General features: G+C 46.0%; 12 protein-coding genes across 12 annotated transcripts; 7 read left to right on the forward strand and 5 right to left on the reverse strand.

The window, feature by feature from the left end:
• Positions 1 to 80: 80 nt before the first annotated feature.
• On the reverse strand, positions 81 to 3,315 carry C8R40DRAFT_1091942 (stress-activated map kinase interacting protein 1-domain-containing protein). The gene is made up of 9 exons (XM_046227528.1): positions 3,221 to 3,315; positions 2,378 to 3,169; positions 1,602 to 2,317; positions 1,469 to 1,543; positions 911 to 1,417; positions 784 to 860; positions 645 to 725; positions 411 to 597; positions 81 to 362 (listed from the first exon to the last, which is right to left on the reverse strand). Exons 1-9 carry the CDS (start codon positions 3,241 to 3,243, stop codon positions 253 to 255), a joined length of 2,568 nt encoding a protein of 855 aa, XP_046089335.1. The 5' UTR covers positions 3,244 to 3,315; the 3' UTR covers positions 81 to 252.
• C8R40DRAFT_1142945 (uncharacterized protein) lies at positions 3,316 to 5,804 on the forward strand. Its single transcript, XM_046229489.1, has 7 exons — positions 3,316 to 3,652; positions 3,720 to 4,447; positions 4,503 to 5,061; positions 5,114 to 5,138; positions 5,190 to 5,286; positions 5,353 to 5,455; positions 5,514 to 5,804. The coding sequence occupies exons 1-7, from the start codon at positions 3,365 to 3,367 to the stop codon at positions 5,574 to 5,576; spliced, it is 1,863 nt and encodes a 620-aa protein (XP_046089336.1). The 5' UTR covers positions 3,316 to 3,364; the 3' UTR covers positions 5,577 to 5,804.
• Positions 5,805 to 5,940: 136 nt separating this feature from the next.
• On the forward strand, positions 5,941 to 6,742 carry C8R40DRAFT_1159243 (manganese superoxide dismutase; the record flags this gene model as incomplete). The annotated part of the gene is made up of 4 exons (XM_046229854.1): positions 5,941 to 6,142; positions 6,223 to 6,410; positions 6,469 to 6,606; positions 6,659 to 6,742. The coding sequence occupies 4 exons, from the start codon at positions 5,941 to 5,943 to the stop codon at positions 6,740 to 6,742; spliced, it is 612 nt and encodes a 203-aa protein (XP_046089337.1).
• A 324-nt stretch (positions 6,743 to 7,066) lies between these two features.
• Positions 7,067 to 8,090, reverse strand: C8R40DRAFT_1167650 (uncharacterized protein; the record flags this gene model as incomplete). The annotated part of the gene is made up of 7 exons (XM_046231054.1): positions 7,067 to 7,171; positions 7,230 to 7,343; positions 7,390 to 7,516; positions 7,572 to 7,635; positions 7,695 to 7,754; positions 7,812 to 7,876; positions 7,927 to 8,090. 7 exons carry the CDS (start codon positions 8,088 to 8,090, stop codon positions 7,067 to 7,069), a joined length of 699 nt encoding a protein of 232 aa, XP_046089338.1.
• A 189-nt stretch (positions 8,091 to 8,279) lies between these two features.
• On the forward strand, positions 8,280 to 9,847 carry C8R40DRAFT_1159245 (tyrosine tRNA ligase; the record flags this gene model as incomplete). The annotated part of the gene is made up of 7 exons (XM_046229855.1): positions 8,280 to 8,367; positions 8,427 to 8,447; positions 8,502 to 8,563; positions 8,615 to 8,633; positions 8,680 to 9,020; positions 9,072 to 9,674; positions 9,725 to 9,847. 7 exons carry the CDS (start codon positions 8,280 to 8,282, stop codon positions 9,845 to 9,847), a joined length of 1,257 nt encoding a protein of 418 aa, XP_046089339.1.
• Positions 9,848 to 9,915: 68 nt separating this feature from the next.
• On the reverse strand, positions 9,916 to 11,739 carry C8R40DRAFT_834144 (uncharacterized protein). The gene is made up of 5 exons (XM_046236373.1): positions 11,716 to 11,739; positions 11,382 to 11,664; positions 10,546 to 11,319; positions 10,114 to 10,483; positions 9,916 to 10,051 (listed from the first exon to the last, which is right to left on the reverse strand). Exons 3-4 carry the CDS (start codon positions 11,317 to 11,319, stop codon positions 10,175 to 10,177), a joined length of 1,083 nt encoding a protein of 360 aa, XP_046089340.1. The 5' UTR covers positions 11,382 to 11,664; positions 11,716 to 11,739; the 3' UTR covers positions 9,916 to 10,051; positions 10,114 to 10,174.
• A 476-nt stretch (positions 11,740 to 12,215) lies between these two features.
• On the forward strand, positions 12,216 to 13,983 carry C8R40DRAFT_1167653 (uncharacterized protein; the record flags this gene model as incomplete). The annotated part of the gene is made up of 8 exons (XM_046231055.1): positions 12,216 to 12,494; positions 12,544 to 12,575; positions 12,628 to 12,705; positions 12,758 to 13,150; positions 13,206 to 13,243; positions 13,302 to 13,392; positions 13,458 to 13,551; positions 13,612 to 13,983. The coding sequence occupies 8 exons, from the start codon at positions 12,216 to 12,218 to the stop codon at positions 13,981 to 13,983; spliced, it is 1,377 nt and encodes a 458-aa protein (XP_046089341.1).
• A 299-nt stretch (positions 13,984 to 14,282) lies between these two features.
• C8R40DRAFT_1038546 (uncharacterized protein) lies at positions 14,283 to 15,650 on the forward strand (the record flags this gene model as incomplete). The annotated part of the gene is made up of 5 exons (XM_046223765.1): positions 14,283 to 14,356; positions 14,415 to 14,651; positions 14,954 to 15,044; positions 15,100 to 15,208; positions 15,271 to 15,650. 5 exons carry the CDS (start codon positions 14,283 to 14,285, stop codon positions 15,648 to 15,650), a joined length of 891 nt encoding a protein of 296 aa, XP_046089342.1.
• A 79-nt stretch (positions 15,651 to 15,729) lies between these two features.
• C8R40DRAFT_1167655 (uncharacterized protein) lies at positions 15,730 to 17,059 on the reverse strand (the record flags this gene model as incomplete). The annotated part of the gene is made up of 2 exons (XM_046231056.1): positions 15,730 to 16,157; positions 16,222 to 17,059. The coding sequence occupies 2 exons, from the start codon at positions 17,057 to 17,059 to the stop codon at positions 15,730 to 15,732; spliced, it is 1,266 nt and encodes a 421-aa protein (XP_046089343.1).
• A 486-nt stretch (positions 17,060 to 17,545) lies between these two features.
• C8R40DRAFT_1167656 (uncharacterized protein) lies at positions 17,546 to 19,010 on the reverse strand (the record flags this gene model as incomplete). The annotated part of the gene is made up of 7 exons (XM_046231057.1): positions 17,546 to 17,852; positions 17,922 to 18,050; positions 18,113 to 18,331; positions 18,393 to 18,522; positions 18,582 to 18,654; positions 18,715 to 18,734; positions 18,800 to 19,010. The coding sequence occupies 7 exons, from the start codon at positions 19,008 to 19,010 to the stop codon at positions 17,546 to 17,548; spliced, it is 1,089 nt and encodes a 362-aa protein (XP_046089344.1).
• A 131-nt stretch (positions 19,011 to 19,141) lies between these two features.
• Positions 19,142 to 20,436, forward strand: C8R40DRAFT_1263577 (uncharacterized protein). Its single transcript, XM_046233868.1, has 5 exons — positions 19,142 to 19,371; positions 19,425 to 19,756; positions 19,812 to 19,902; positions 19,953 to 20,025; positions 20,079 to 20,436. Exons 1-5 carry the CDS (start codon positions 19,260 to 19,262, stop codon positions 20,182 to 20,184), a joined length of 714 nt encoding a protein of 237 aa, XP_046089345.1. The 5' UTR covers positions 19,142 to 19,259; the 3' UTR covers positions 20,185 to 20,436.
• Positions 20,437 to 20,552: 116 nt separating this feature from the next.
• Positions 20,553 to 22,592, forward strand: C8R40DRAFT_1263578 (uncharacterized protein). Its single transcript, XM_046233869.1, has 7 exons — positions 20,553 to 20,809; positions 20,901 to 21,151; positions 21,217 to 21,263; positions 21,316 to 21,468; positions 21,526 to 21,653; positions 21,732 to 21,785; positions 21,848 to 22,592. The coding sequence occupies exons 1-7, from the start codon at positions 20,579 to 20,581 to the stop codon at positions 22,094 to 22,096; spliced, it is 1,113 nt and encodes a 370-aa protein (XP_046089346.1). The 5' UTR covers positions 20,553 to 20,578; the 3' UTR covers positions 22,097 to 22,592.
• Positions 22,593 to 22,600: the final 8 nt, after the last annotated feature.

A 22,600-nucleotide genomic window follows, 5' to 3' on the forward strand; every position in this document is an offset into this window, starting at 1 on the left:
GGTGGCTTGCTTTGCTTGCACCTTGTGCTGCAACTGGGCTCATAGCATGTTGGGGGCAAGCTCTCAAACCCTCAGGCCTCATCTGTCAGCACTTTGCACATACCACTATGTACTAACTATGTACAGCAACGTATTGTTACAAATTTGTTTACTGAAACTATAATTTCAAAGGTTTTGCCACTTGCGGCCTTATCGATATCCCCCAGTCATTTTTAGTTTTATAATATAGGATTTCAATGCACGAGTACCAGCCTAGCGTAAGCTACGGTGTTCACCGACGTGTCTACTACGTCTAGACTTGCTCACGGTGCTCGAGCGTTCAAGAGCAGCCTTCAAGGACTTAACGGTTTGTACAATTTCATCTATAGAGGTGTTAGTAAAGTGGACAGTTATGTTGAGCCTGTACTTACTTGCCAACTTGGGTGTTTCTGCCTCGAATAAGTATCGTTTATCACCCCCTGCGCGGCTGTATACAAGTTTGAAGTTAAGCGGCGTTTTCGATGACTGTTGGCAATCAACGATGGTCTTGATATGATAAGATATCGTGCGACCGCTATCGAATACGGCTTTGGCTGCCTTGTTCGTCGATGGCATTATCTATTGAAAGATAAGTGGTTAAAGAGATAAAAGTAGAAGGGACCTACGTGAACATATTGTCCATCTATGGCCAAGGTCTTCTCCTGGCGGGCGACAAGCATGGGTAGTTTCCGATAGATGGTGTATTTCTAGACAAGTGAATATCGAACTCAGAATCATGTCAACAGTCATTAGTCTGCAGCGAACCTTGTATGCAGCAGTAAAGTCCAACGTCGACGATAGCTTAACCTCCGGACTGTCCGACATTCTCTTGAAAATTGAAGCTACCGCCATAATCATGAGCATGAAATCAATGAAACAAAGAGCAACTTACCGTTAGGATCTGTTGTCCGACCTGCTTTCATCACGTCGACACCCATTTGGGGAAGCATGCTCTTCTTCACTAGTAAAAGCTCACGTGTGCCTTGTAAACTGGCCACTGTTCGGTCCAAAGGTATGAACAACCGGAGATCCGCCAACAACAACGCAAAGTCGCCTGAGTTTGCGATCTTGCGTTTGCGACATACGAGTTCCAGAACTTCCTGCATATACATTCCGGAAGACACGGGAATCGTTGTAGAAACATGGACAGCATCTGCGTTATCGGCGATTCTGACCCGGAGGAACATCTGTGGACCATGACTGGAGATAGGGCCAAGGCTTGTCGAGAGCGGGACGGATCCGTTAGCAAGGGAAGAGCTGAAGATTGCGCTGGAGCTTGGAGCTCCGGAGTAGGGGGGTAGTGCAAGAGCAGGTGGTTTGCCAAGATCGGGCCTCCGAGCACCACTTGTTCGGGATGGCCTTCGTTGAATCTTACTCTCAAGAATCTGATTTTGTCCAACTGTTTTAGATAGTCAGTACCCAGACGCCAAAAACTGATCGTGTTGCGAACCTTGGGCAGGCGTGGCTTCGATGACAGCAAAGCCATCGGCATTGAATTTGATAATTTTTCCAGTTCGATCGGGCGCTATATCAAGTTTGAGCAAGAGCCAAGTTAGGATTGAGTAGGTGAATAAAAGGCATACGAGGAAAGTCGTCGTCGACCTCGCCGTCATCCTCGGTAAGTCTCAAGACCCATCCTATAGCAGAAAGTCGTGTTTCTCTGGCCTGTTGCCCCTCTTCACCTTCTGGAATACCTTGATCAAGCTTGGGCAACCACGCTTCCTCCCAGTAATTCCACAGTGCAAAGCCAATGACCTCTTCGACAGTTGCATCCTTTCTCACATTGAGCTCCATTGCCTTCCCTCTTGGCTCGCGAGCGTGAGGGAAGAACACAGACACGTTGGTCGCGGCTGCTTCACCTCTGCCAGATATGGCCGCGTACAATTCAGCGAAAGGGTTGGATGTGTTACTCGTTGCGCCGAGCATAGCAGTGAGGGCCGATGGAAACGGCCGTATCGGTGTAACTGGTTTTCGCGAAAACGATATCAGATTATGATTACTGGAGGAATGCTGTGAAAGGGAGCCAGAGGATGTTGTGTGTGAAGGGATTTTAGAAAATGGAACAGCATTTGGGCGGCGGATAGGATTGGAAACAGTGGGAACTTTACTCGTAACCGCGGCTTCGGTATCTGTTGTAGCGGATCGAGCAGGAGCTTCTGAGGTGTCGCCACCTTCAGAGACAGGGCTGAGCCTTGGCCGAGCAGATGTCGCCAAAGGAACAGAAGAGTTGATAGATGGTAGAGAATTGGATATATCTGAGGCACTGTCGGAATTCACTGGGCGAGTAGCAGCAAAGTCACTGTATCAAGATCAGGTATCAGTTGCTCGATGAGCAAGAAACGTCAAGTAGCACACTTACGGATCGAATTCGTCGCCGTCATCCATACTATCATTGTCCACCTGGTCGAAATCAGAATCCGGCGAATCATCATCCGCGATGTGAACGACATCTTCCTCAGAGGATGTGTCATCAAGGGTGGGATCCGGCCTCACAGGTTCAACAGAGGGGGCAGGTTCTCCGTTCGTGAAACCTCTTCTAGCCGCCATTCCAGCCATTCGTATCCGTCTTCGGGCCTCCATTTCGGCTGCACCTTTGAATTTGGGGATGAATTGTACGACTTTCTGCACTGGCGCTTCTGCCACCACGGTTGGTTCGACAACGGTCACGTTCAGTTTGGTTGAGTCTGGATGCAACGAACTGGATGGCTGGTCTGCAGAAGGCTTGCTGATATCCGTGTCTAATACTGTTGTCGTGACGGGGGCACTAGAAGTTGTATTTAGAACTGAGTCTTGTTGGACAGGGGCATTCTCTGGGATGAAGTTCTGAACCTCTGAGGACTTGCTCAACCTTTTCGACACCGAAGCCCGTTTTGCATTGACTCTGAGACCTAGTCCCCCAGATCTACGCCCCATTATGGTTTGTGTATGTTTCAAACGAGCTCCAGGATACCCAAGAGGTCGTTCACTTTCATCTTCACTAATGGTAGGGCTGGAAGGAAAATCAAGTTCTGGCCATCGCTCATCATCTGCAAGGCCAGCAGTATAAATGTATGGGTTGGAGCTGTGAGACGGGTCAAGGGATATAATTCTGGCACCGTATGGATCATCTATATCGCGCAAATAGGAAAGACGAAGGCTATGGATTAAGAAGCTGCATGGTCTGAGATGATGTGTTATATTGGACTAAAAATGATACGCTCACGATGTGTCGCTAATGAGTGACATGACAATCTTAAGAGAAAGAACTTGGAATTTGAAAGAACTGTTCGGCGGGCGCTTATCCCTTCAGTTCACGTGGCGGATATTATATTTGAATCTAAACGTTCACCCCGTCAATAATATCCAAATGGCCTCGAATCAGCTCCCTCAGCATGACCATCGGAGGCCAGCAATGATATCAGAACTTGCAGCTCGCGCATCGCAAAACGATTGGAACGAGAATGGCGCCTTCAAATACTTCCTTCGCTTAGCAGAAAGGTACAGGAAGGAAGCTAAGGAGGCAGTGGCCAGAAACGACTTGGAAGAAGCTTTCGTGGCTTTTGCTCGGAGTGCTACTATTGTGCTCGAGATACTCCCGGTTCATCGTGACTATCTCACATCCTTGAGCAATGCGCAAAGGAATAACTTGACTTTGGTGCGCACATGATTTTACGCGGAATGTACAGTCATCCGATTGCAAGCTAACTTACTGTACTTTGTAGAATGGTCAAGAACTCCTTGAAAATCTAGGACATTTGAAGCGCATCCTACTCGAGAGATTTGATGATTGGCAAGCTCAACATCCAGATAGAGGCGATACTCCTCCACCAACACTTGCACAGTTACAACAGGAACAGCAAATGGAACATGACAGAACTGTAGCGGAGGAGGCTAGGAGATCGCAGCAAGAGGCAGATCTTGTCCGCCGCGGACAGGTGGAGCAGCCTCGACACCCACCGCCTCCTCCCGATCACGCTACGAATTCGGCGGTTCCTTTCGCTCAATCTGCACAGGGAATATCATCTATGGAATTAAGTCAGCGAAATCAACGACAGCAAGAGGAAATGCAATCTCGCAGTCAAGAATTGATGAGGCGCAAGCAGGAGGAGAAGCTGCGGACGCATGCCTCATCTCCTTCCATTTCATCTACCACAGGTACCTCCTCTGGCTCATCCATGACTATGCCTACTCCGTCCATTGCCGCAACTTCGTCTGCTCCTTCTCTTTCCTCTTCTGCAACTATGTACCATGCCGCATCTAAGCAATCAGCCGTGTCATTTCAACCTCCGCCTGTGTCACACCCAAACATGTATAGGTCTATATCACAACAGGCACCAACTATACTTCCACTTGAAAACCCCTCACGGTTTGAGGATGACTCTACAGACTCGGAGCAGGATAGTCGGACGGCAACTCAGCGCTACGCCACACCGACAAAATCAACGCGCGGGTGAGTGAATTTTACATTCGCATGAATACACCCGATTGATCGTCACTCATGTCAGCTCATATCCACCACCTCTGACTACAATGTCACCTCCGCCTCCAGATCGAATAGAATACCCCAAATTGATGAATGTCCACCAAAAGACACAAGGATACAGACCTTCACAAGATTCCATGTTCACCCAGACCTGGAATCGGGATCATTATAGCTTATCGGATGCTTATTCACATCCACAACGCGAAAACTATCATCCCCTTCCTCGCCCCCCCTCTCAACCTCCATATACAGGTCCAAATCAATCTGCACCAGCACCACCTATCCCAACAGAGACTAAACCGTCATTGACTCCTTCGGGTGCCTCAGAAACTTCCAATGGTCTCAAGATCGTCCACCTTCCCAGAGATTGCCTCAATCGTTTCTTAACTATTGCCAAGGTGAACACTGCACGCGACAGAGAAACGTGCGGGCTCCTGTTAGGCAAGGATCGCGGAAGCAAGTTCGTCGTTACGACGCTCCTGATTCCTAAGCAACACTCGACTAGCGATACATGTACTATGGACGAGGAGGAGCTAATACTGCAAGTCACAGAAGAAAGAGGGTTAATCACGCTAGGATGGGTGAGTAGTGAATGCTCGTGTCAAGTTAGGCTGAAGTTGAAGTCTCCCCTAGATTCATACACATCCCTCTCAGTCATGTAAGTCTCAATCCATTATTTTGACCACATTGCTCACACTGTCCATTCTAGGTTTTATGTCCTCTGTAGATCTGCACACGCACTCTGCATTCCAGCGTATGCTGCCTGAATCCTTCGCTGTCGTTTGTGCTCCATCATCGGTTCCAAAGTAAGCAAATTTGATCTATCTAAATTTTCTTCATGATGTTCTTGTCACTAATAATGCCTTCCCCAGCTTTGGAATATTCCGCCTGACAGATCCTCCGGGGCTGGGTCTCATCCTTGCGTGTAACGCCAAAGAGGCGTTCCATCCGCATCCTGATGCGCCGATATATACTGTGACTAGCCATGCTTTTGTATCGTCGTTATTTGATCACTCATTACTGAATCAACTAGGATGCAGAGAGAGGACATGTTCAAATGAAGGATATCAGTCTAGAAATTGTGGATTTGCGGTAGTCAGCTGTGTGAATTTGTTAATCTTGCGCCTCACATCTTCAATCTGGCGTACCGTTCAACATGTTTGTGATCTCAACTATCTCCTCCCTATTTGCATTGGTTTCGTCAATCTGAATCGGTATGCTGCATATAAATTGTATTTATTATCTGCTGTTGTATATCCTCCATCAAGTATCAGCCGTATGTAGCTTTATCGCATCGTAAATGGTCTTCCGCGACAGTACTGAGAAAATAAAGTGTAGGTACTCCGGTCCTTGAGAAATATCTTCTCAAAGATGACGCCATATCGGATCCGTTATCATAAAACAATCAGTGTGCTTATTGGTAATCCTCAGAACTTGATTCTTGACCGCCATCTTCAAAAATGTCGAACACTTTGCCACCTCTTCCTTACGCGTACAATGCGCTTGAGCCCTTCATCTCCGAAGAGATCATGACACTCCACCACACCAAGCACCACCAGACATACGTCAATGCCCTTAACGCTGCCGAGGCTGCTTTCGCACAAGCCTCAACAACCAAGGAGCGCATCGCTCTCCAGGCTGCTCTCAAGTTCAACGGTGGAGGCATGTATCGTTCACAGACCTGTCCAGAGCTATAATTTGACCACTCCCTATCATTTTACTTACAAAAATCCCTTATCCAGGACACATCAATCATTCCTTATTCTGGCAGAACTTGGCTGCTCCTTCTGAGAAGGGCGGAAGTGGGGGCGTGCTCAAGGATGGGCCTTTGAAAGAAGCCGTCATTGCATCGTTCGGTTCGCTCGAAAATTTGCAAAAGGAATTCAACACGACGACTGCTGGTATCCAAGGTTCTGGATGGGGCTGGCTTGTAAGTTTCTTCCTTCTATTAAATTACCTATCAGAGGCTGATTTACTTTGTTATCTAGGGTGTCAACCCTTCCACCAAGCGCCTCGAGATCACGACCACTGCTAACCAGGACCCTCTGCTTACTCACATTCCTGTCATCGGTGTTGACATTTGGGAGCATGCTTTCTACCTCCAATACAAGAACGTCAAGGTTGATGTATGTATGCTTGATTTTTACTTAACATATGATGCTCATTGAAAACATGCAGTACCTTAACGCTATCTGGCATGTCATTAACTTCGACGAAGCCCAGAAGCGTTTCGTTGATGCTACCAGTGGATCCAAGCTCTAAAGTTTTGAATTTGAAAGTAAAGAATCCAATTGAAGGAGATACTTTGTAACTGCTGTATCAATATGCCTGAATAAACATATGTTGCTATCTTCATCGATTCAGTATGCCGAATCTGGATATTGGAGTTGAAATGGTAGCGAAATGGACTTGATACTATACATGATAAGATGGATATATAAGGATTTGCGTAACCTTGGTTTTGTACTTGAATTATTTACATCCTCTTTCTTCTCTTCCCCTCCATTTTCTGTGAAACATCCTTCTTTTTCTACTTCTTCCCATTCTTCATCAACCTGCCTATGAGGTGAATCTTCCTCTGTCTTCTCATTCGAGTTTGACACCGTCTGAGGGCGGAAAGTATTCCGGAATCAGCGATTCGTATACCATTTTGTCTTTGTCACTCCAAACGACAAAGATTACGCGATCCAGCTACGTAGATTCCCAAATGTCAGACAAGTGAAGAAGGCAGGGCAGCAGGATAACCAACCTTGGCAGAAGATTCTCCTTCCGACTCAAAATGCTTTCGAACCACGTTCAAGGCAATGTGAGTTGCATCCTCGATAGGATAACCGTAAATGCCGGTCGAGACAGAAGGAAAAGCCTAACAAATGACATGAGAGGCGAAGACAAACGTACATTGAGCTTACAATGTGGCGAAGTAAGTTTGTCACGGCTACGTCGATGCTGGTCTGATAGCAAGATGCCAGTTGTTGTGCCTTGATATCGACTGAGGAAGCAGAATATACGGGTCCAACTGTGTGTATGATGTGCTTTCTATGCATAGAGATGGTCAAAGACGCAGTCTGTCGGTGCTTTGAGCCAAACTTACGAAGGCAATCTATACGCGCCAGTGATTTTGGAGAACCCTGTATCACATCCGTTCAACGTCCTGCCTAATCAGCAGAAATCATCAATCGTTTGCGTCTGATAGTGACAGTACTGTTCGCCGTACATTCTTCCAGGAGTTGTGGACCAGCTGCCTTGTGTATAGCACCATCGACGCCGCCTCCGCCTGTTTATATCCCTTTGAGGGTTTAAGTAGTAGTTATTGTTGCGTAGCAAGACCAACCGAGAAGGCTTTTATTGGCGGCGTTGACGATCGAATCAACTTCAAGCTTCGTTATATCTCCTTGACTGCAAGAAATATGAAGCCTCTGAGAAGGATTCCGACACAGATTACCTACAACAGGGAAACTCGATCCAGGAATGCGGCATTGGGTTTGAATTTGGCCTTGCCTGCTGCTGGTGCTGTGATTATAGATGATTTGTACAGCTGAGCGACTGTACTGATTTCTGAGAGCTTCATAATACGATTCATTGGAACCTCCTCGTCCGACGAATCTGACATAGATGATGATTGGGAATAAAAACCCGGCAATTGCTCGGATGTCTTCAAACCTGGACGTGGCAGGCAAACGTTGAGCAAATATTGATTATGACTCGAGACTGATTTACGTCTCAATCTCTCATTTCATCTCTCATGGAGGATCCTTCTTCTTCGTTGGACCTATCTCCTGAACAAAATGCTCAATATGATATGATCACCAGGAGACTACAAGAAGTACTTGGAGGTGACGCTATTAAAGCCATTCTGAAAGAAGGCAAAACACCAAAGGCTTACTGGGGCGCGTATTTCCCTGATACATCTAGTAGCACCAATGTTAAGAGGCTATAATCCCTGCAGGAACTGCACCTACCGGAAGACGTGAGCTGGATCGTTCTAGATCTGTTTAGTATTTTATCCAATGATCATTCGTAGCGCATATTGGATACTTTGTCCCATTGACGAAGATTGCCGATTTTCTACGCGCAGGGGTAGAGGTACGTTGCCCAGCTGTTTACAGGAGTTCAAATGCCGATTCGTTTGTACAGGTTAAGATTCTATTGGCAGGTGGGACTGTTTAAAAAAGTTCGGGTAATAACTCACGCGTTCTTAGACGTTCATGCATTCCTGGATAATTTGAAGGCGCCACTCGAGCTTGTGCAGCATAGGACGAAGTACTACGAATATGTTCTTCGTGCTGTTTTCAAATCACTCGGTATACCGACGTCGAAACTTCACTTCTTCCAAGGATCGTCTTATCAACTCACGAGCGAGTATAATATGGACAACTATCGATTATGTGCAACTGTGACAGAACATGATGCGAAGAAAGCGGGTGCAGAGGTGGTGAAGCAGGTAGAGAGCCCATTATTGAGCGGTCTACTCTACCCTGGTCTTCAAGCTCTCGACGAACAGTACCTGGATGTTGACTTCCAGTTTGGTGGTGTCGATCAGGTACGTCTACTAGCTTCAAAATCGTTCGGCCAGCTCACAATTATTTGTCAGAGGAAAATCTTCACCTTCGCAGAACTTTACCTCCCGCGTTTAGGCTATCGCAAACGGGCACATCTTATGAACGCTATGGTTCCCGGCTTGATGGGAGGCAAAATGTCTTCCTCAGACCCGAATTCCAAAATTGATTTCCTCGACTCTCCTGAAATCGTGAAGAAAAAAATCAAAGGTGCTTTTTGCGAGCCAGGAAACGTGGAAGATAACGGACTGCTCTCGTTCGCCGAAGCTGTGATTTTCCCGATCAGCCAGCTCAAAATTGATCAGGCAAAGGGTACTGGGGTAATGGATGAGGATGGAAAGGAAGCCCTCTCTACAGATCAAAGATCCTTCGCCTCCGACAATGCTCCAGAAGGCACTCTTTTCACTGTCAACACAAAATTTGATGGTCCTATGCATTTTTCGACATTCGAAGACCTGAGGCAGGCTTTCAAGGACGAGAAGTTACATCCTGGAGATCTAAAACCTGCAATGGTGGATGCGATCAATAGACTACTGGATCCCATTCGAAAAGCATTCGGGGAGAGTGAGGAGTTTCGGCAGACGGAACAGCTTGCGTATCCCGATCCAAACGCCAAACAACCGGCGAAAAAGAAGAAGGTCGGTGTCGTAAGTAACCTGTGGATACATATACTCAATTCTTGATGCAGGAGAAAGTCTACCATCCACCTCCACCTGGAAAGGGCAAGAATGCGAACCCAAGCGATGCTGTTGCCAAAGTGCCTATAGGGCTAGAGTCTCCTCCTCCACCTGAAGCTTCCAGTACGTCCTAAAACGACGACGAGCTGACATAAAACTCAAGGTATTGTGGGTATCCAAGCCTTGGAATTTACAATGTTTTCCGAGATTGGGGCATACATACATACAAATTAGGAATGTACATGCGATGAATGAAATGTACACTGTAAGTACTAAGCGGCATAATTATCGATATTACAAGGGAATTATTGGTTCCAAATTCTGGTTATAGACAAAGCCTGAGGAAATCAAAAGCAACGGTCGAAAAGGACAAAAATGCGCATAGAGAAGAAATATGTACCACCGCGCGCGCAGCGTGACGAGACCATAAATTTAAGTCTAATGTGGGAGCATCCTGACAGTCAGCTATGATCGCCCTTCACAGGTCCTCCATCCTCGTCCGTCATCCCGTTCATCGATCCCGAAACAGTGGATTGGGCAACTTGAGCAGCGTGTGCGACGGCATTTGCCTGTGCTTGGGCGACAGCCGCAGCGGCCGCGGCGGCCTGCGCTTGAAATGGCGTAGGAACGACCAAAGATCTGTGGAATCGTGCGCGAAATTCATTCGCGGCGGAAGTCGCAGAAACGTCTTGTGGTGTTGCATTTGGAGGATTCTGAACAAAAGAATGTTGTGACGAGTACTGCGATGCATCAAATGGTTGCTGGTGTTGCTGCCGGCGCTATAATTGAGTTTCAAAGGAGGGCCAATCGCTGGAACTTAGTCGGAACGTACCTGACGATCCCATTGGTCCCATGCGTCCGCGATAATTGGTTCCAGACTAGCAAGCTCCTCATTACTCATCTGAAGGCTGTTCAGCAGGTGCTGTTTGAGTAACGGTGCACATGAGAAGCTTAAAAGCAGAGTAGTCGCAAACATTTGGCCACCATGCCCTTGTGTAGCGAGATTATGGGTGAAAGAAGATTCGTTGTTATCATCGTTGAGTGATTGTTGTACGATACCGGGAGGAGGAGGAGATATCATCGTAGCATGAAATCCAGCCTGAGCGTCAACAGGATATGTCATATCACCTTGCTCCTCGCTGGATGGAGCCTGGATACTGCCAGAAATGTCGTTGCCCATGTCCATACCTAATTCGCGCATCTTTCTCTGTTTCACGAGCGCTCGATGCTTGCGTTGTCTTTCACGGGCAGCAGCTCTGACTCTATCGCGCCTGGCTTCTTCCTCAGGAGTCAAGTCTGGTTCAATAAGATTGGATGGGCCATTGTTTAAGTTTGGGTCTGCAATAGGAGCAGGGGGAGGTGGTGGTGGAGGAGGCGGAGGCGGTTGGCTTACGACCACCGAATTCGCCGGATTCCTTTGTGGAGGTGGATGGACATAGTTTACTGGGATGCCCAATCTGTCTCTTTCTCTTTTCCTCCTTTGTCTTTCTGCTGCCTTTTCCCTTTTGATTCTTTGACTTGGTGTTTCGTTTTCGCGATTCCGTTTCCTGCTGTTCGGTGTTGTCGTTGCGAGGGTAGCGGCATCCATGATGAGGTTAGATTCCATCTCTATGAAAAGTTCAACGTTTCTTTATTGACACAAGTCCTCTTCACAAACTAGATGCCTACTGGTTAACCTGATCCGGCTGTGACGTCCAGAGCGCGTCCCGGTGACAATTCGTGACCTACGAGTGACGGGAAGGAGGGAAATGGGTCACAGCGTACTACGCTCAGCGTGTGGTGCGATGGCGTGGGATCGAACAGCCTTCGGCTTGTTCGGCAGCGATTGGATCAAAACAATATCGCCGATGCCGTTCATAGTTTTCATGAGATTTAGTTCACATACATATTTATGGGTACATCCATGAGATAGTAGAGGGCCAGGCGTTCAAAGATTCCAGAGGATAAATCACTATGGGTGATGGATTCAAAACATATACATATGTAAACGGAACCTTCATACGTTCGTGTTTCTCTACATCATGCTTGATTCATCCATGTCCTCTCAAGAGATCTATGTATTTACGAGGACTTGGAAGTTTGAAGTCAGGATACCTGTGACAAACGCGTCGTCACGCGTCACAATGTAGGCGTTTTGTACGGATAATGGATGGTAATGGATAGAAGCTCATCGGAGATGCAATGCGGTATTCACCAGGATTGCTCACTGCAAAAACATCGTCCAAACAATGAATTATTTCAATTCAATTCCAACAGGTATTTCAACCAATCATACGTTACGGTACAGCGAGGCATCAGGACGCATCAAAAGAATGCGCCACCCCAGGCCACCCCTTTGAATAATCCATCTTTATGAATGATTCTTCCGAGAAGATCTCTATGAAAGAATTGCAGACTGAGAGCTGAAAGTTCAGTAGTTCGAATGGAAGTGATGTACATAAGGAGTTGAACTCCCACGATAATAATATCCGATAAGCCTGGCCACCATCTTCTTACCCAGCCATGTCTTTCGTCGCTCCCGATTACGCTCTGCTTCCCTCAAATACTCATAACGACGCAGACGACTCCAGTAACGACTTGGGCTTTGATGAAAACAATGCAGAACATACAGGAAAATTCGCTGCCTTCCTGGCTCAATTATCTAATTTATTTCACCGTAATGTTGGGCTGCTCTTGATTGTTACTGCACAAGCATTCCTGGCTCTGGTGAATGTCGCAGTAAAGAAGCTCAACACGATAGATCCCCCCGTACCAACATTCGAACTGATCTTCATTAGAATGGTGCGTCGAATTTGAGAGTATCCACTTCTTTTGTTGACTTGCATATCAGGCGACAACTTATGTGTTCAGTATCGCTTACATGTGCGTTAGGGCTACACAGTTATCTCATTCTAACTGACTGACAACTATTTAGGAAATATACAGCAGTAGAATCTCCTTTTCTGGGACCAAAAGGCGTTCGATTTCTTCTAATGTTCAGAGGCTTTTCTGGGTAAGGGCTGAACCAATACACATATTTCTGGGCTTAGTCCTGCATTCATCAGATTCTTCGGAGTGTTCGGAATTTACTTCTCCCTAAAATTCCTTTCTCTCTCCGATGCCACCGTTCTTACCTTTCTCTCACCACTTTGCACCGCTGTTGCCGGAGCGTTATTTCTCGGCGAAACTGTCGGAAGGAAAGAGATTTTTGCTGGACTGTTCAGTTTGATTGGGGTCATATTCATAGCCAGACCAACTTCCCTCTTTGGACACCACGGTCCAAGCTTGGATGGGACCGCCCTTTCAATGAATTCAACCAATGCTTCATCCGTGCTTATACATGGAATGAGTATAAAGAACGCCACTTCTTTTTTAAACAGCACCTTGAACGATTTACATGCAACACAGACAATAGCATCGCCTTCTGCGACACCGACCCAGAGATTGATAGCCGTTGGGTATTCCGCCTCAGCCCTAGAAATATTTTTACCTTCGTTGACGCCTTCATCGTAGTGTATCTCTACTTGGTGTATTAGGATCAACTGGTGCATGTATGTTTGAAGTTTCTCTCCTTTCTCTTCTATGTCCAACTTAAGCTTCACACTGTAGATACCTCCATTCGTGCCATTGGGAAACGCGCACACGCTCTCCATTCCATGGTCGCGTTTTCTGGATACAGTGTGATCGTGAGTGCCATAGGGTGAGTCCATAATTTCCCATAATCTTAATAACAGTCATCATCTGATAAGAAAATTCTCGCCAAAGTCTGGTAGTCACTCATACGCCCGTTGTCATTCCGACTTCTCCTATATGGCTTCTCCTCCTCCTTGAAATCGGTGTATTCGGATTTTGTGCTCAGGTCTATTGTTGTTCATTCCTTTGAATGCTTGAATATTGACACAAAAGTGCTTTTTTTCAGATTTTCTTGACTCTTGGTCTTCAACGCGAAACCGCTTCTCGTGGAACACTTGCAATCTATACTCTGATCGTCTTCACCAGCCTTCTTGATCGTATATTTTTCCACAGCGCACCCTCCTTACTTTCTGTGCTGGGCACGTTGATTATTGTAGGAAGCGCCTTGTGGGTGATTGTCACGAAAAAGAATCAGAATCGGAAATCTCTACCTATCAAGGGGGTTGTAGGTGTAGATCTTCCAGAGGATGAAGGCGGTGAAGAAGAAATTTTACTGAAAACTGTAGAAGAAGCTATAGGAAGAGAGAGCGCTTCGAACTCAGATCATGATGTGTTCGAGGTGGTTGTGCAAAACGAGACGGCAGGTCTTGAAGATTAAAAGTTTCAGTGATTGCTTATCGGTCCGTCGTGTCCGTCGTGTATTTCTGTAGAGTTTGCTGAATGTATCTTTTTGGAATGTTGCACTTGTGAACCATATTCCATATGCACTCGGTTTACAAATCGCTAGGATCCGAGGCCTCCGTTCACTAGTACACCTGATTTTGACAACACTTACCATGCGCGTCGTTATTTAAATTCGTTCTAACTTCTCACCATGTTGTAGCGTTCCCAGCTGTTCCAGGCTACATGACCCTACGAAAGTCATTTTGATTCTCCTCGCTGTCCGATAACGAGCTCATGAAGAGCACATTTGACCCTCAAAATGATTTGACCGAACTAAGAGGCAAGGTTATAATTGTTACGGGTGGAAAGTACGTATAAGTAATTCATATTTCTCCGTCTCTAATCTTGAACTTTTTATTTCACAAGTCGAGGTACAGGTCTTGCAACGGTCAAACATCTCGCACGAGCCGGTGCTACGGTGTACATGGCCGCTAGAAATGAGGGGAAAGCCCTACAGGCCATCGAAAAGCTTAATCATGAAGACCTTCAACCTGGGAATGGAAAGGTCAAATGGCTGAAGCTTGACTTGAGTGACCCAAGAGAAGCGAAAAGAGCCGCGGAAACATTTATGGAGAAGGAAAAGCGACTGGACGTACTGGGTAAGTGACCGTGTTGTTAAAGTGATCACCTATTAACCCTATTAATGACCTATGTTCGTAAGTCAACAATGCCGGCGTGTAGGGGCTCCAACGACGCAGAATCTTGATTGATGCTAATGTATGGGACTAGTCTTTCAGGTCCATTTGAGAAAAGCGCAGACGGTTAGAAGTACTGCTTCGTTTTTAGCATCCTCTAAACTCGATTACTTTTCATGTGGCAGGTCTTTCGACCATGGTGGTAGTCAAGTAAGCAAATCTCGCGTCACCGAAGCGCAAATCGAGTCAGTTCTGTTAACATCTTTTCAGTTATTTAAGCCCCTTCGTCTTCACTCGCACTCTGATCCCATTGTTAACTTCGACAGCAACCGAAGTCAACTCTGATGTTCGAATAGTTAACGTGAGAATCAGGCTTTCACCATTGATTGAGCCAAATGATTGACCTTTTACATCAGCTCGCATCGATAGCCCATAGATTTACCCCGTCTGGCGTGAAATTCTCTGAAATTGAAGACCTCAATGTTCAATATCGCGGCAAGATTATGCCAGGATTTATGCGTTACGGTATCATCTCTCATCTTACATTGATATTCCCTCACAGACAACCTCTAAAACCGTCTATTCAGCACACTCGAAACTCTTGGACATCCTTTGGACACGCTCTCTGCAGAAACATTTCAACGCCGCCTCTCCTCCAATTCCTATCGTAGCAATGTCCATCCATCCTGGTGGGGTAGACACCTTTTCTCATAACTGGCCTTTACCCTGGTTCTGGAAACCTATTGTCGCGCTCGCTATAAACGACACAGAACATGGTTCGTATACCTCGGTTTTTGCTGCGGCTGCCAAGGTCGTGCGAGACGAGAGGGAGAAATACTGTGGGGCTTATCTAGATAACAAACCAGTCGGGAGAATCGCAGTCCCCAGCGCGACGGCAAGAGACGATAAGTTGGCTGATGATTTATGGAGTTCGACAATGAGTTTATTGAAAGACCTTGGCATCTGAGATACCTATCGTGGGCCAATTGTATATTTGTATTAACATTGCCGAAAGAGAGAAAGAGAAAGATATCATTCATCGACAGTTATATGTAACCGAGACTCTTGATATCCGCTTCCCCTGCACCCGGAATCTGAACCTGAAGTTTGTTGGAACTCTGCAAGAATGGTAGGTTCACGCTGAGTATAACCTCGACAGCGCTTGAAGCCAAACTTGATACGCCCAGCAGCTCAAATTTGACCGTCTGGAGAGATGCAAATATAGGTCCAGCCAGTAGCGTGTCTACCGCACCCCATCGGTCCCAACGCTGAATCATTACTTCATCAGCGTACTCGAGATCAAGCTGAATAGTGAGGTGTCGCAGAGAAATACTTTTACAATCGTCGGAGTTTTGGATTGATTCAAGAAGGAATGATATCCAGGGAACGGGAGAGTAGAGCTCTGTCTGCTGTATTCTGAGCAGTGTAACACTGCGCAGGTTGGGCGTATATCCAAGATGAACAAGGGTAGAGTCTGTCATATAAAGAAAAACATTGAGTATTCAAGAACCCGTGGAAAGCACAGCAGTACGACGTACGAGGATTCCAAGGTGGTACCTGCAATTCCAACTCCTGGAGGTTACCACCGATATACTGTAGCAGGAAAGCAGTGTCCTCATAATCAGGAGCCGTAGCATGACGAATATGGATATGCAACGTTTGCAGATTTCGGATTTCTAGTGGACATGTGTCTTGCTGGAACCATGTTATGAAGGTACGCATATTAACAAAACGAAAGTGCAGTCGCTGATCCAGTTGTATGGACCGAGGTGGACAATTCGCAATAGGTGTCGGTGCGTCTCCGTTGTGGTAGTACAAAAAGTCGATTTTAAGCACACTTAAACATGACACCTGGCTTAAGAGAAAAGCCAGTTGGTTGAAACTCGAGATAGAGAAGTGTGAAAGGGAGACTGCGGTCAACGAAGATGTTTTGAAGATGTCCGTTACCGCTGTTTTCAGTTCAGGAGTAAGTGTCTCCCAATCGCATCTGGCCAACGTGAGTTTCTTCACATTGCTGAATTGTTCTACAACTCTGGTTGTCGAAGCATATGTCATTCTGTTGCTGGAATGAGACACCCTTCTTGAGTCATGCGAAAATTGTTTCAGCTCGAGAGTTCGGACGCAAGATGTCAGATACGGATTGCGATTGAACAGTTCTAAAAGCTGCTCATTCCGCGCGGTGTAAGCGGTCGCAAGCTCTTCGAAATCTTCATGATACTGATTGGGTAGTTGAAGGACGATACGTTGGAATATGCCACGCTGAGCAGAAAGAGCCCAGGCTTTTCCAATCAGGGCACAGTTGATGAGTGTAGCTTTTTCATGATGGAGGTTGTCGAGGATGCATTCTATTAATTCGTGGGGTAGTGAACTGGCCATGGATGCACTTAAAAAGAGCGATTTGTTAAAAATGCCGCCGGCAAAGAAGGCAAAGCAGTACATACGATGTGACGAGATATAACTTTTAAGGCTGCTCCGGGGCCTGATTGTCCAAGAACGTGCAAAGGTTGAGACTTTGCGGGTTGAATGATTGAGGTGGAATAAAATCACATTTATGCCTCCAGTATTTATACGGTTGTACCAGCTACTTCGGGGTTGGTCGGTTATCGGAGTAATTCTCAGTGCCGAAGTCATTGAAGGCTGCGACACCGCTGCGACGCCAATGCGACATTGCAACGCAGCGCTTGGTATATATGCAATTAAGTACCTGCATGTACATTGGTATACATTACACTCTACTAAATTGTACATCTTCCGAACAGATAGCATGCAGCTACAAGAAAACAGTCGAATAATACTAATACAGGCCAAGGATACGAGAGCTTCTTTGGCAAAATAACTTACAGTAGCCTGTTCCAATGATCACTACACCACTTCCGTTTTTTCTACTTTGGAAGGTGGTGCATTTAGAGACCTAGTAGCAGGTGTAGTAAGAGTTGAGGTGTCGGCACTGGCGCTATCGTTCGCATGTCCAGGTGCGCTCCTACTCCTTTTCGGGGGTTTTTCCTGTTCACCACCTTCATTTATTCCTCCCGGACCAGTGTTTTCTTTGAATAAAGTACGTCCCCGGTCATCCCAGTACGCACGCTCGCGTTTCAGACCTCTGCGTGCGAGAAAGTGACAACCGACCCAACTGACAAAAGCCCAGATGAAGAATTGCCCGAGAACCCATCTAAAGAGAGACACATAAGTTTCTATTCTTTCTGATCCAATTAAGGATGACAGGCAAAGCAAAACGTACCCGAAGGCGAAATTAAGCGTAGCAGCCCAAGTGACCGCAGCGGTCAATCCGCAATATACGGCACCGGAGATGACCCAGTAAATCGTGAGCTCGGTCATCAGTTGTCGAAATGGGGGAGATGCGTCCCATCTGACATCGAGGTTACAATGCCGAAGATAAGCATAGCAGCCGAAAAGGCAAGAAAGACATACCTTCTGTGAACCCGCTGTCGGAAGATACGTCCGTGCATAAAATCGACTGCGCCTACATCTTCAAGGCAGTAAAAAACGGCAGGCTTCATGAGAGACCCAACGGGCTCGGACGAGCACCTCACGGGCAGACGCCATTGATAGTGATAGGCGAGAAGGGAAAATAAAAACACGACGCCAACAGGACCGACGAGCATCATCGTTGACATTAGGAAGAAATTACTAAAGGATGTAACAGAGTTGACAGAACAAATGGAAGAGGAGAATTGGATGAATTGCTCACTAGAACGCTATAGACGGTGCGATAGCAAGTGGAAAGGCGAAGACGAGAAGGGCAAATGTGTAAGTCCACATAACAAAGTCGAGATGCCACCAGACATCCGTGGGGCCATAGGTTCTCGCGTGTTTGACCACTGAAATCAGGGTAAGATTAGTTTTTGAATTTCTTCCCAAGGCTTGCAACACGACATACGTCTAAATAGTCTGAATGGAGCATCGAAACAGGAAGAAATCCCGAGAGCTGCAGACGATATACCGATGAGTTCCTAGTGGAGGGAGAGTTCTTCTATGAGCAACGCGAGGGCCTTTTTTAATTTCAGATATACCTTTGTAGTGATATTGGTGACTGGCAGAGTGATGATGAGTCGCTTAGCCGATGAAAGGTGCCAAGAAAACGTGGAGAAAACTTACAGTTCTGGAGGAGATAGAAAAGTAGGCACGGAATTAAAACATTGCAAATGATAAGAAAGGCGACGTAGAGCGCCACAGAGGTTTTTCTGTAGGAGAAATGCAAGTCCGGAAGTGTAAGAAGGTCGTCGTCAGTTTCATGAGAATTATTAGAATTCATGGGGGAATTAGAGGCGTAATCTACGGCAGAATTTGTATGTTCACTGGAAGTCATGTTAGGAAGGAAAGCAAATTGGGCGCAAGTAAAATATTTTATTTAACCTTCATTGCAGTATAATTCACAGCGGAGCAATTGTTTCCACAATGGCGTACTGGTGCGCTGACGTCATCACGTCATCAATGACCAGAAACAGCCTTCGATTTTTTTTGGACTTATAAGTTATAACGTATTTAATTCCTTGTTCGTTTATTATTTCTTCACTTCCCTTCTTCTCCACAATACACTCCAATAATTCTCCATTTCATGCCTTTTCCAAGCAAGATATGGGGTTTCGACCTCACCGAGATGAGATGGAACGCGTTCAAGGGCAAAAACATGTATGACAGACGGTGGCATCTTCGCCGAGAACGCTTGAGTATGCTCAATTATTCATTCTGCTTCTGAAATATTTCTTATCAATATATGCAGTCGCCTATCAAATCGCCATGAACGTTTGTTTAGCTGCAGAGTGTACAGCGACTTATTCGTTATCAAAATACGAAGACTTGCAGACCCATGTACAAGCATACGCGTTCACCCTCGTTCCAGCATATGCCGTTGAACTCCACAATGACGATTTAATCGCTGCCGAGGTTCTGACCATCGTCTTTTACGTCTTCGTCGCTACACTATTCGGCGCAGACCTTTTCTTCTTGGTGCTATGGCCTCGCCGTACGTATCCCAACTGGTACAACAAAACACGGTTGGCTTTGGCTGTTGGCATCACTACTGGTGTTCTTGCAGCTGCGTTGATGAGTACTGTTCGTGTTTTTCATTTTATCACTGCTCCCTCGTGATACTCAATGTTGTATACAGATCGTGATAGCTAAGCATTCAGCATTTATCACTGGAGCTCCTGCGGAAATGCAACAGCAATATACCGATTTTTTCTTCCGCCCACCTCTCAGTTCGTAGCTCAGCTTTTCAAGCCATTCTCGGGATCTTACCTTTCTTTAGAGTATAACGTGTACTCAGTGAACATCGCTTATGTTTGCATACTTTGGATTGGATGGCTTTGCACAGTTGTGTCGTAAGCCATTCCAGTCTCATTCACTTTTCGTTGATGCTAATTAAACCGAGTAGAACCATCCTCATGTTCATGGGTGTTAAACACGAAATGAAATACGGCACTGATCCGAGTGAGCCTCTTCGCGACGAAAAGCCCACTAATGGGTCAGTTTCCCCATGATATTCCTTCTTTGCACCCTTGGGGTTTTTGATTGGGAGTTTGGAGAATGGGTACCATGCTCCGTCGGACACTAATATTAACACTGTAGAATACGCAAAAGCCGTGACACCCTCCGTATATTTTTCTATTCCAAAGCCTTTTTTGCTCTACCTGACAGATACCCACACTATACGTGCTTATAATTCATAGATATAGTAATACCTGCACGACGTTTTTCTCATCTGAATTTATGAATACACGAGTATAGCGACCTGAACTTTGATGTACTAAGTATAGCGTTTTATGAATTTTATGATGTCAAAGCTGATTTTATCAAGCGCTTTTGGGCGTTTTTTTGGGCGTCTATCTTCCTTCGTTTCATCAACACCCTTCATTGCCATCTTCAATTGAAAAAATGTACAAATGCGATCTCCTGGCGTGGCTAATCATCAAAAAACCCTCCTTATCCACACTCAACTTCACTGAAACCCAATTCAAAGTTCAACAAGTCAAATGGAACCGCCATAGACGACATGTCCCGTACACGATCTACAATGGAGTCATCTTCGACTGGGTGGTGGGGAATGTATTTCGTGCTGAATGGCCATTCGAGGACGACGAGAAAGATAAGGATGTGTTTTGTCTAGTGAGTTGAATGACTTAGCGTTTTCTCGCCTCTCCTGACTCGTCGAGTCCGACATTCAATGCACAATGGAAATTGATCATATCCTATATAGGAACTCTCGAGTGTAATCGGAAGCCCAGAATTCCTTCACCATCTACTATTGAAAGCGAATAAATTTCTCTCGAGTGACGCCGCTGTCCCTCCATTCGGTTTAGGTTTCCTGCTATCATGCGAGAGCAAGTTCCGAGGCGAGTTGGGGCCGTTTGACTTGCTAGATATGCTTCTTGGGGACATGATGTTCAGACAAGCTGGCGATAAAGGCGCAGGAAACAGTGCGGCGGTGAAAGATTTGTACCGAGATTGGTGAGTATACATTACCCCTTCAACTACTTGCTGAATTGCATTCCCTTACCGCGTTTAATTTGTAGGATTACTTGTAGGAGACAACGGCAGGAGCATGAACTAAACTCGAAAGGTAATGCATTGTCGGTTAGCTCAAAACCCCACTTACGGATTATTCTCTGGAGATCCTGTAGAAGCAGATATAACCGACGTTAGGGTGAATCTGAATGGTAAACGTCTCGAGCTATCTTCAGAATCCGCTTTTGATGACGACTGGGATTCGGATTCGAGTTCGAAATCTAAACCTCCATACAAGCGCCTACGAAGAAATACCTCCCGTTCGTTGATTACCCCCCCCTTATACGCTTAGTTACCCACGTAATACTACCTTTCAGCAGCACCTCCCGCTGTTAAGCCGCGTTCAGGCTTACTTCAATGGCTTAGTTCGACGACTACCCGGTTCAAACCTGATGTTTCATTGAACGTGCATAATATCAAGGTCAAAGAAAAAGGAAGCCCAGAGGTGAGTTTGACGTCCTTTTGTTTACGAAGTGCCATTCAGAATTGATACTCCAATGCCCATCTTGTCTCTTACATACAGCACACAAATGAGGATCAGTTGTCCGACCCGGGTTCCTCCAGCTTTTTATTCAGAGTATGCATGTCTAAGTCCTTTTCCATTGAGTGCTGGATTCCTGACACATTTCTTACGCTCAGCATCGCGTTGATCATGAAGATCCCCCCGGATGGATTTGGTACTTACGAAACTCCTATTGCTACAACTTCGTCGGGTTCACTCCCTTTTTAGTGTTCAACCAGCTTCTAGCACTGCATCAAGCGATCCTCAAAGCATCCCAACGCAAGGCTTATTGGAACAAGACGTCGGGCCTGGATCTCCTTCGCCTAACATCATGCTTCCAGAGATTCCTCTACTTTCGTCCTTTCACTTTCCGTCGTACGCTCTAATGACACCAGTCACTGAAGAAGTCAAGACGCTTTGTGTCAAGAACAGTCATCTTGTTGATTCCTCAAACACCGTTTCTTCAACTTCAAAGTCCTTTTCATTTCCGTCCTTGGTCGTAACTTCTAACGAAGTTTCTGGCTCCGTCGAGCAAGGATCTGATTCGCTGAACAATGCTCAAGCTCAACTCGGTGATAACTCTAATGTCAAATATAATAAGTCTGCAAGTGAAGCACTTGATATAGCAGAAGTCGACGCTCTGCTTTTAAGCTCTTCAAACTTGTCTTGTTCTACTCAAGTAATTCGCAATGGCGAGGAATCTTTGGATGCCGCAGAGGTCGATGGACTGCTGATGACCTTCAATACCACGGCTGCGAGCAATAGCTTTGACCGCCTATCACTTACTTCTACGCAAGCATCCCAGTCGGTCAATATATCCAATACGTCGACTCGTCTCTCTTTCTTCACGGCATCTCCTTCGACTCCCTCTCTTTCTTCGAGCTCGGTTC

This window comes from Lentinula edodes (assembly GCF_021015755.1).
Source record: "Lentinula edodes strain Le(Bin) 0899 ss11 chromosome Unknown C8R40scaffold_7, whole genome shotgun sequence".
NCBI lineage: Eukaryota > Fungi > Basidiomycota > Agaricomycetes > Agaricales > Omphalotaceae > Lentinula > Lentinula edodes.